At 36.6% G+C, this 12,167-nt stretch overlaps 1 protein-coding gene across 1 annotated transcript in view; it reads left to right on the top strand.

The window, feature by feature from the left end:
- Positions 1 to 11,056, top strand: part of LOC139944986 (tyrosine-protein kinase RYK-like) — a 42,125-nt gene extending 31,069 nt beyond the window's left edge. The window contains exons 6-14 of the mRNA XM_071942207.1: positions 1,079 to 1,220; positions 2,371 to 2,492; positions 3,542 to 3,664; positions 4,783 to 4,881; positions 6,028 to 6,224; positions 6,486 to 6,595; positions 7,559 to 7,718; positions 9,753 to 9,889; positions 10,162 to 11,056. Of these exons, the coding sequence (XP_071798308.1) occupies positions 1,079 to 1,220; positions 2,371 to 2,492; positions 3,542 to 3,664; positions 4,783 to 4,881; positions 6,028 to 6,224; positions 6,486 to 6,595; positions 7,559 to 7,718; positions 9,753 to 9,889; positions 10,162 to 10,273 (1,202 nt within the window). The 3' untranslated portion in view covers positions 10,274 to 11,056. The remainder of the gene's footprint in view (positions 1 to 1,078; positions 1,221 to 2,370; positions 2,493 to 3,541; positions 3,665 to 4,782; positions 4,882 to 6,027; positions 6,225 to 6,485; positions 6,596 to 7,558; positions 7,719 to 9,752; positions 9,890 to 10,161) is intronic.
- The last annotated feature ends 1,111 nt before the right edge of the window (positions 11,057 to 12,167 follow it).

Raw genomic sequence — 12,167 nt, 5'->3', positions numbered from 1 at the left:
TTTTGATGTTTTCAATAGTTGTGTCAAACAAATTTAACTCCTAGATGATATTTTCTGAATTTTTTTTCAAACAACTGAGCACAGTGTAGCCCAAGTAAATATTTGAAGAATTGTTCTTGCTTTGCCAACATGAATAAAAACCTTCTTTAAACATCTTTTCAAACATGTACATTTAGAAAAAAATATCAGCTGAAAAATCTGGGCAGTAAAATTATAAAGAGATATCCAGACATGGGAAAAATAAAAAAATAAAATGGGGTCGGGGGAGTTTTGAACAGTCGGGCGGGACGATCAACAATTTTTTTTATATTTTTTATGTGGCCTAATCATGATTTTTTTTCACAGAACTTGGGAAAGTACTGAGTGTACAGTGCTAACACACATTGATGTATATGGGTATAAACAAAAATTAATATTCTTTATCCACGATCCAAATTTAACATCTATTGAAATCATAATAGTGATAAATAATCTTGAGAATATTTCGGAGGGTAGTCACCCTTACTCGCAGATATTTATGAAGGAAAGTTTCACTCAGGCAAATCTTAACGGTGTCCGCACTTTGATTATTTACCTTCTCTCCATTTGGTTCTTGGCTAGTACAGTGATTTAGTTTGCTTTTCCAAGAGTCCCTGGCTTATTAAAGGCAGTGGACACTATTGGTAAATACTCAAAATAATTATTAGCATAAAACCTTACTTGGTAACGAGTAATGGGGAGAGGTTGATAGTATTTAACATTGTGAGAAACGGCTCCCTCTGAAGTGATGTAGTTTTTGTGAAAGAAGTAATTTTCCACGACTTTGATTTCGAGACCTCAGATTTAGAATTTGAGGTCTTGAAATCAACCATCTAAACGCACACAACTACGTGTGACAAGGGTGTTTTTTCTTCCATTATTATCTCGCAATTTCGTGGACCAATTGAGCTCAAATTTTCACAGGTTTGTTATTTTATGCATATGTTGAGATACACCAAGTGAGAAGACTTGTCTTTGACAATTACCAATAGTGTCCAGTGTCTTTAACCAGAAAAAAAACTAAATTGAATGAAATGAAAATGACTCTTTTTCTCTACAGCTGGAAAACAACCAACAAAGACAGTGACCTCAACGAGTATGTTCTACATAGCGGTTGGCGTGGTGTGTGGAGTCATTCTACTCCTGGTCATGCTGGTTGCATTGGTTCATGTGAGATCCATCAAGTCAGCCGATCCAGCTAGGTAGATAATTAATTGTTTACTCTTTATGTGAATTGACTTCAAACTTTGTCTACATGTCTTCAAATCCCTTGCTCACCAGTCACCATCATACATATCTGACATGCTACTTCCATATGCCCCACCGCATTCTCTACACTCTTCCTCAGAGAACCTCTTGGCGAACATCGCACGGTCTCTAGAGCTGGTTCACATGCTTTTTCTGCTGCTGCTCCAAATCTATGGAACTCATTACCATCACATCTTCGCCATGCAACTTCACATAAACAATTCAAGAAACTACTAAAGACTCACTTAAATACAGAAACAGCTGACTGGTTTATTTCACTTTTCATTGGAACATCTTGAGTTTGGACTTCTTTGTTGCATCTTCTGTAGGCGCTTTGTAACCTTAGGAAAAAGGCGCCTCATATAAATGCTGATATGTATGTATAATGTTTTGAGGCGTATCGATGCCCCATTATCTAGCCAATCGCCTCCACTCAGAGCGGTGTAACCACTTCACGCCAGACGACGTCTTTTTCAGCCAGACTTCTCCAAACTGAATTTTGTTGGATACCCTGCTGGACAACTTCAGAATGACCTGTTCTGTGCCCAGTTTCATGGAGCATTTATGTCCAGGCAGGAAGAATAATCAAATATTGGAAAACCCAATGTGGGAAGTGTTAATACTGACAGTAACGCTTCTCGGATTACAATTGTGGGGTGTAAAACTGATATCTTTTTTACATAACCACACTACTTTGAAGAGAAATTTTTTTCAAAATGCTTTATACTATCGAAGGCTTCTAAAATAGTCCATGCTTTATATTATTTTTTGTTTCAGTTGCCAAATTTTGATGTACATAGACATGTTTTATTTATAGCTAACTTTCCTATCTTTTTGTACATGAATTGCTTTATACATATTTTATTACTCGTTTGTATTACAACCAGATGTGGGGAGGCAGGTCTATGGACAACAGTAATTATTTTGCTTTTGTTTCTCCGAGCCCATCTGGAAGTATTTTTTGTATTGTCATGTATTGTTGAACTGGCTGAATAAATAATAATAATAGGCTTCTAACCAACATTTTGATTGGCATTAACTTTAATAGTGATGACCAATGACATACCTTCCCTTTAAGTGATTATTTGATTGATCTGTTCGCAGTGAGACATCCAGCAGTCGCTCGGCGCACAAGACGGTGACCAAGAAACCATCTCCCAACTCTTACACCAAGGCAAATGGTGTAAATGGACATGCTAACGGCAGTGCTGGCAAGCCACATAATGGTAGGCAAAATAGTAGGCTACCACAATGGTTCACCCTTTACAGTATTCCTGCCAAGAGGCCCTGCACCCGATTTCACAAAATGCTAGGGTTAATCCTATCTTGAGTTAGAACGACGAGCAACTCGTCCTACTCGTCCTAACTTAGGATGGGTTCAATGTGTCCTATTGCTTTGGTTATGGAACTTAACTCGCCCTAAGTCCTAAGATTAATCCTAAATTTAAGAAGAGATTGGTGACATCAGGGGTTGGAGTGGCAGGCACTGGATCAAATTCAACCTCAGAACTTGAGTTTCTCCTTTTTGTTTTAATTTGTATTTTTTAATAGTTTTTAATTCTTGAAAATCTCTGAAATAGTTTCTTACTTTTTTGTTTTAGGTACTGCAGGATCTGTGTGTTATCCTGATCAGAAATTGCTTTCAATTGCATATAACTATTTATCGTATTTTAAATGTATTTTTAAGATTGAGGGCCAAGGCAATTTCTATTGTATACTTGTATATAAATAGCAATACAAGAAAATAGAATTAGCTGTTGCAAACTGCTTACCAACCAAAAGGAACTATTATACACATATTGACTGGCAACGAGGTAACTAGTATACGTCTGTTCCCACGAGGGGATTTGAATGACCATAAGAGCGACCTATTTCAGGCCCCTCTTCTGGTCACTCACAGGCCCAAGGGCGAATAGACGTACACTAGTTACCGAATTATGCCAGTCAATATGTGTTTTATAACACAGCTCGGTCTTAAAATGTCAAATAAGAACAGAAAAAGGAATTTTGTAGTTTGTTCACGGTTCAAGTCAAGAGAGGGCGGTACTGTTACCGCGGGCACTATTTGCAAAGACTAGTGCCCGCTCTGTTACTATTCCCGCAAAACACGCGCGCATGATCACTAGCCTATATTAGTTCATCCCACGTGACCGTGTTTCAGCCAACCAGAATACAGAAAAAGCAAGAGGTGTGTTATAATGAGTACTATTTTTTGCGTAATTAATAGCAATAAATCAAATCTCATCTAATCTAATCTTATCTTATCTAAATTTAGGTTACATCGGACTCCATCATCAGATTTATAAAACTATCCCAGAGACTCCAGACTATACCGAGAAACTACACACAATCACCATAGAGAGGAGTCTGATCACACTGGAAGACTTACTGCTAGAAGGTAGGGTACAAGACTCCCACACGAATGTAGTCACAGAGATTGTTTTCTTCCTTCCTTGTCTTCTTTCCATCAGGTTCTTGGCTAGTCTAGTGATTAAGTTCACTTTTCTCCGAATTCATAGCTCCACAACCAGAACAAATAAATATTTTTGTGTGCATATTTTTTGAACCAGACATAACGAAAGTATTGCATTGATTGATTGATTATGATTGTTTGTTGTGAATTGACATTTCATAATTTTTAAGAAGTTTGATGTCATTATTTAGTTGAAGTGTACCTTCTATAAAATTGACCGCTTGTTTTCTTTGTAGTGCTTAGTATTGTGAATTTTCAGATGCTCATATTTTATAATTGGTTAACCATGATTGTTTGATTGATATTTATCAAACAAGAATGGAGCCATTGTATTGATTGATTGATTGATTGATTGTTTATTATGAACTGACATTTCATTACATTTTGTAGAGTCTATCTTCTACAAAACTGACTGTCTTATTTCTTGTTGGTGCACTGTTTCATGAATTCCCTGTATTTACATGTATGCTCATATTCTATCATTGTTTTTTAACCATGATTGTTTGATTGATGTGCCAAAAATAGCCAGAATGGCTAAATTGTATTGATTGATTGTTTGTTTGTTTGTTGTGAATGGACTTTTCATCATTTATAAGATGTTTCACATCACCATTTTGTAGAGTGTTTTGTTTACAAAATTATTGTTCTTCTTTCTTGGTTGTGCACTGTTTGTGAATGTGACGTCTTTGTAATTACATAATTTATAATTGTTTTGTCATGATTGGTTGATTTAAGTTTACTGAACCAACCACTCCGAATTGAACCAATGTTTTAATTGTTTGTTTATTGTGAACTTACATTTCATCTTATAAAAAAAAATGAATATGATTTTTTTATATTCTACAAAAACGACTGCCTCTTTTCATTGTGATGCTTTGTGTTATCAATTCCCTGTAGTAACATCTGCTCATTATTTCATAATTGTTTCACCATGATTGGTTAATTGATATTTACTAACCAGCCACAATGGAACCATTGTATTAATATTTGGATTTGTTCATTGTCTACTTGCGTCTCATTCTTATTGTTGTGATGTCTATTAGGGACGTTCGGTAGAGTGTACCAAGGCAAGCTCCTCACCACGATCGATGATGAAGAAGAAACGGCAACAGAGAAAGATGTCCTCATTAAAACTGTCTCGGGTAAGTCGGCAGAAAGCGAAAGGCGATAATACTCTCAAAACAAATTTTTATGAACATTTGCATAACATCACATAGCCACAAACAGCCACTTCAAGGCAAGGGCAACACTTAAAGGAACATGTTGCCTTGGATCGGACGAGTTGGTCTTTGAAAAGTGTTTGTAACCGTTTGCTATAAAATGCATATGGTTAGAAAGATGATTTAAAAGTAGAATACAATGATCCACACAAATTTGCCTCGAAATTGCATGGTTTTCCTTTTACTTTGCGAACTAACACGGTCAGCCATAAATGGCCGACCTGTTTGTCGACGAGGTATATGGGAAACCACGCAATTTCGAGTGATACTTGTGTGGATCATTATATTCTACTTTTAAAATATCTTTCTAATCATATGCATTTTATAACAACCGGTTACAAACGCTTTTCAAATACCAACTCAACCGATCCAAGGCAATGTGTTCCTTTAAATGATTTGGGCTATCGACCCAAATCAACTGTCACCAGGGGCATGTTGGGAAGGTAGTGCATTCTGCTCCACCAGCCAGGCTACAAGTGGATGGAACCCATGCCTACATGTACATCATTACGGACTGTGAAGGGGGTAACCCTGTTTTAGCCCCAGGAGTAGGTGGCAATGTGGCTCCGGTGGCAGTTGATTTGGGTCGCTAGCACAAATCAATGGACCCTTCCCATGAAATATGTTAATTACATTCACGCATGCGTACAGACCCTGTTGGTTGGCAAACACCATAGAGTTGTGCATTAAGCAGACGCGCAATCGCGTCTGCGTCATGCACCCATTAGCTGTGTACAAAACAGCGCGATGTTCCCTCATTTTGCCAACCAAAACGTTAGTGCGCAAGCGCTACGTGCAATTTACATATTTCATGGGTAGGTCTATTAAGTGTAGCCCTCACCTTGAATTGGCCAGCCAACCTTGTGAGTTAAGTTATATCTCATTATTTTGTTTTGAGAAAATTGAATTAACCGTTACAAACTGCTTACCAACCAAAATGACCTATGGTAGAAATGCAAAAAAAAACAGTTATTGGCCTGATGTTTTGCCCCTTGCAGAGTCTTTCTCAACGGCTAAAAGTATGTTTTTTTTTTTTATTATTATTTTTTGTTTTCCCCCAATTTCTAGATCAAGCGTCTGAGTCTCAGAAGAAGCTTCTATTGAAGGAGAGTTGCTCGTTACACGGCCTGAGTCATCGTAATATCTTAACCATCATGAATGTCTGTATGGAGACAAAACCGATGACAGTCTTCGCTTTTATGAACCTCGGAAATCTCAAGCAGTTTCTGAGGAATGGGAGAGTTGGGCCTGGGGATACCCACCAGGTAAATGTTGGCCACTCACTTGATTTGAAATTACCTTTCTTCAGGAAAGCTCTAAAGACTAATTTTGTTACTTCTTACTTTGTGTGGCTTATTTTTGCTATTCTGTTTTTCTGCTTGTTAAGCGCTGTGATGCAGCATTGTAAGAGCACTTTAAAAATGCTTTTGTTTTGTATTTTATTGTACAGGGGTATTATACATTTAAATCTTACTCATAATCTGACTTAAAGTAAAACTAGCGTTTGTGTTGACTTTCTTTTTCAGTCGATATCAACCAAAGACCTTGTGCAGCTAGCAATACAAATTAGCCATGGTATGATGTACCTGGGAAAGAGGAAAGTAGTCCATAAAGACCTTGCAACAAGAAATTGTGTGTAAGTATAACCTGCTGATTTTTAACCTCGTTCTCGGCAGTTGACACTGTTTCGACCTTCTCTTAATGTGTGTCTTGTGAATTTATCATATTAAGTGGGGTTTGTGGTAGCACCATGTGTTAATCCTTTTTGAGTAGTTTAGAACTCGGCGCTTCCTGAAGACGATTAGAGCATACTGATCGAAGTGTTCAGTTTTCAACCACCGGTTCTCTTTAGAACCAACACTTCTCAAAAGAGAATGCAAGGGGCTACCGCAAACCTCACCTATTTGTCTTCCGCCATGCAAAGTTTCAAATCCTACTTAATATCTCACATGTTTATCGATTTTGATTTCCAAATTGCTTGTGCATAAATTTGTTTATCTTAAAGACAGTGGACACTATTGGTAATTGTCAAAGACTAGTCTTCACAGTTGGTGTATCTCACCATATGCATAAAATAACGAACCTGTGAAAATTTGAGCTCAATCGGTCGTCGAATTTGCGAGATAATAATGAAAGAAAAAACACCCTTGTCACACAAAGTTGTGTGCTTTCTGATGCTTGATTTCGAGACCTCAAATTCTAAACTTGAGGTCTCGAAATCAAATTCGTGGAAAATTACTTTTTTCTCGAAAACTACGTCATTTCAGAGTAGAGGGAGCTGTTTCTCACAATGTTTTATACCATCAACCTCTCCCCATTACTTGTAATCAAGAAATGTTTTATGATGATAATTATTTTGAGTAACTACCAATAGTGTCCACTGCCTTTAACTTATAGGTAGGGTCATACTTTTGGTAATGACCCCCCCTCAAAAAAAAAAAAAATTGTAATTTCCTTCCAAATTCCTCTTTGTAGCAAGTATCCTATGAAACTATTTCATCTGACTTGCCAGCTTACTACAAGTGAGAATACTAGTCTTTAACAATTATCAAAAGTGTGCCCCCTTCTTTAACGCATATTTCTATTATTTCTTCTACAGTATTGACGAGGACTATAATCTCAAGATAACGGACAATGCTTTATCTCGCGATATATTCCCAGGAGATTATCATTGTCTCGGAGACAATGAAAACCGACCCGTCAAATGGATGGCAATAGAAAGTTTACTCGATAAAAAATTCACTGCAGCTAGCGATGTGGTAAGTGTTGTGGTTTAAGCTGTCAACCTTTTCACCGTAAAAAAAAAAATACAAAAATATTTAAAGGGTCTATGTAGGACAAAAAACACAATGTCCACATATTTACATTAACCTTACACAGTTTGAAGATAGTATTAGTAGAAAGCTTCCCTGAAAATATTATTTGCTTAGGTGCTGTAAAAGAAATGAGTAAAACAATGTCATTAAAATAATTTTCGTCTCAGTGATCATGAGACGAAAATTATTTTAGCATGTAAAAACATTATCTGCTGGGCTGCATATCTGCGGGTAAAAGTGGTTCATTCTACTTTTGCTGGCCCACATAGCAGTTCCTTTTGTTCTGGTTTTTGCATTTTGGTTTGTCTGGGGTTAGATGTATTAATGTTGTATTGGCCATTTTAAGTTTTTTATAGGTGTATTTCTTGTGTTTGCTTTCGTGATATTTTGTACATAATTATTTATTATCTTGTGCTGTTATACATATTTTTGTACATTTTGTGTAGTTCTGGTCGAATAAATAATAATAACAATAATAATAATAATAATCCCTAGAATCTATCCAGGAAGAATCTTTGACATTCGTTTTGGGGGTTTAACTGTATTATATTAAAGGCAGTGGACACTATTGGTAATTACGCAAAATAATTATTAGCATATAACCTTTCTTGGTGACGAGTAATGGGGAGAGGTTGATGGTGTAAAACATTGTGAGAAATGGCTCCCTCTGAAGTGCCATAGTTTTCCAGAAAGAAGTAATTTTCCATGTATTTGATTTTGAGACCTCAGATTTAGAACTTGAGGTCTTGAAATCAACCATCTGAACGCACACAACTTCGTGTGACAAGGGTGTTTTTTTCTTTCATTATTATCTTGCAAGTTCGATGACAGATTGAGCTCAAATTTTCACAGGTTTGTTATTTTGTGCATATGTTGAGATACATCAATTGTGAAGGCTAGTCTTTGACAATTACCAATAGTGTCCACTGCCTTAAACCCCCCAGTTATTTTCCATTCCCTACATCTTGCCTGTAATGCCACCACATCTGTGGGTTGTGGTTTGTGACTGTGAAGGAGCTTCAAATTGTGAAGACTGGCTATAATGTTCTATTGTTAATGCTGATCATTCCTGGAAAGTGTGTTGACCTTTGCTTCTTTTACAGGTTCACTCATAGTTCAGATGAGAATCGGTAGAAACCGTTTTTTTTTTACACTGCTTTGTGTTTTTTGGGGTGTTTTTTTACAGTACCTATTCTGGCATTGGTTATTTTTACCTTTCGGTTGTTTTAACTATTATTGTACGTGTATGCAGTGTTGTGTGTTTTTTCCCCCTTTTTTTTAAACTGTCAAAAGGCCACATGAATTTCCCCTGGTGTGCCAATAAAATTGCATCTTTATGTATCTATCTATTTATCTTTCTGTCTATCTATCTACATGTTTCTATCTATTTATCTGTTTTGTACTTTATTTGTTGGTACGTTTAGTTTATCTTAGGTCTATTTTATTAATATTTTGTCAGTATAGTTTTAACTCTTGTTTACTATTTGATTGTAAAGCACTATAAGGCATTCATGATGCACTTACATGAATTATTTATGTATAAAAATATTACTAATGTATAACCTTTGAGGTCTATACAAATTTACTATGTTTCTTACGAGTTTGTTATTCTTTTTGACCTCTTTGCTATTCTTACTCCAGTAAGAGCTTGATGTTATTAATTTGTCCTCTTTGTCATTCTTATTCCAGTAGGCCTACAATGTTATTAATCTGACCTTTTTGCCATTCTTATTCCAGTAGGCCTACAATGTTATTAATCTGACCTTTTTGCCATTTTTATTCCAGTGGGATTTTAATGTAATTAATATATCCCTTTGCTTTTCTTATTCCAGTGGGCATTCGATGTTAATCATTTGACCTCCTTGCCATTCTCATCCCAGTAGGCCTAGAATGTTATTATTTTTTTTACCTTTGCCATTCTTATTCCAGCATGAGTTCAATGTTAATCATTTGACCTTTTGGCCATTCTTATTTCAGTGGGCGTTTGGTATACTCATTTGGGAGTTGGTAACGTTAGGGCAGACCCCATATGCTGACCTGGACCCATTTGAGATGGCGTCGTATCTCAAGAGTGGATACAGAATGCCACAACCACAGAACTGTCCCGATGAACTGTAAGTGTGGCCCGAGAAATTAACTCTGCAATCTTTAGTGAATTTCATTTCTTCCATATCTGATGGTATCAAAATGAAAATTAAATTATACTTTCAAATGTTTTTAAGGGAGGGTATATGTTTGGTAATCACTCTTAAACTCAGTGGCAATAAAACTTTTGGTTAGAAGCCTAAAGCAGCTTCCGATGGTATAATAAAGCATTTTAAGAATCATTTCACTTTAAAGTGGTTGAATACTAAACCCTTCTCTGTCTTTTGTCTCACCCTTCCAGGTTTTCATTGATGGCGTGTTGCTGGGCGCTGCTTCCCACAGATCGACCAAAGTTCACGCAGCTCTGCGCAGCTTTAACAGACTTCCACAGAGCTCTTGGAATTTACATCTAAAGCATCTCAAAGGTCAAGGAGTATGTCAAAGGTCAACACTCAGTAGCTGGGGATAAAGGTCATCTACTTTACATGCTGGATAGTTTTTAAGATGATTGTAGGCTGAATGGATGGGTTTCAGAGTTTGAACATCAGGGGCCAATTTCATCAAGCTGTTTTTCAGGAAGCAAATTTTGTTGGGCCCAATTTCTTTAAGCTAATCAAGTACCAAAAAAAGTAGCTAAGCAGAACATAAGTATGTTTACCGAAATAAGGTTACCAGCCAAATGACCATGTCACATGTACAATCTGTGACTGGTATCCTACTTAGTTTTGCTAAACAGAAAATGTTAAAGAGATTTTTTTCTGTTAAGCAGTTCCATGAAACTGGGCTCTGGTTTTTATCATGCGATACCTTAACAAAAGGTCTCTCAGATCTTGCCCTTGGCCCAATCTCATAAAGTTTGTAAGCACAAAAACCTGCTAAGCACAGGAACATTTTGCTTAGCAAAAAAACAGGTTACCGACCAACATTCAATTATGTGACATTGTTGTGACTAGTGCCCCACTCATTTTTACTTGGCAATACAATCAATTTAATAAGCAGGATTTTCTTGCTGAACGGCTCCATGAAACTGGGCCCAGATGAAATACATTTTTTGTAGAAAGGTGAAGTTATCTCAACTTTATTTAAGCTAAGAAGTACACAGGGTTTTGTATAGAGATGTTGTGAGTTTCCAACAAATTTTAAAGGAACACGTTGCCGTGGATCGGTTGCGTTGGTCTTTGAAAAGCGTTTGTAACCGTTTGTTATAAAATGCATATATGGTTGGAAAGATGTTTTAAAAGTAGAATACAATGATCCACACAAATTTGCCTCGAAAATGAGTGGTTTTCCTTTTGCTTTGCGAACTAACACGGTCGGCCATTTATGGGAGTCAAATATTTGACTCCCATAAAGGGCCGACCGTGTTAGTCGACGAGGTAAAAGGAAAAGCACGCAATTTCGAGGCATACTTGTGTGGATCATTATATTCTACTTTTAAAACATCTTTCCAACCATATGCATTTTATAACAAACGGTTTCAAACTCTTTTCAAAGACCAACTCGACCGATCCAAGGCAACGTGTTCCTTTAACATCAATTATGTTTATCAGATGGGAAACTTCTTTGTCATCTCAGTATTTAGCCTTATTTTTTTCCATTATATGCAAGTGACTATTGTACATACTACAATTAGCAACCAGTAACAGATTTGTGTAAATTTAGTTATTAATTAATGAGAACAATTAGACATTCAAAACAGATGTTAATTCTTTTTTTACTGTTTTGTCACAAAAATAAACATGTTGTATATTTTGGTAGTTTTTTTTTTTGTAATTTTTTTTTAATTACGATTTGTTGAACGCCTATATCATATCAATTTTACTCAGGTTAAAAGCGTAGATTCAACGAATGAAAAATGAAATCCCAATAGAGTGGGCTGTTTCATTTTGATTTGGGGGTGGGGTGGTGGGGAGGCCTTGTTTACCCAAAGTTTGTCGATCGGAAATAATTGATAAACATTATTGTTAGACGCCAATTATCATTTAGATTGAGCAATACAGACACCCCTTGCATAGGACGTCATCGCTGACGTCAAACAAGGGAAGCGTGCATGCGTGTACACCTTTTGCACATCTCTCAGCCAATCATAGGTCTTTCTTTGACCTCAACTTAATACCACGGGCCTTGGGCCTGAAGTCCAGTGTAAATTTCAAGCCGTGCGGTTTTTAAAATGGCAGGTCATCGGAAGTAGAAACATATCAACTTTGGCCTTATAAATGTTGTACAACTGTAGTTCATTCATCATTAAATTTCAAGCAGTGCGGTTTTTAAAATGGCAGGTCATCGGAAGTAGAAACATATCAACTT

This window comes from Asterias amurensis, chromosome 12, assembly GCF_032118995.1.
Source record: "Asterias amurensis chromosome 12, ASM3211899v1".
Lineage (NCBI taxonomy): Eukaryota > Metazoa > Echinodermata > Asteroidea > Forcipulatida > Asteriidae > Asterias > Asterias amurensis.
This window is presented reverse-complemented; position numbering and strand designations above follow the sequence as displayed.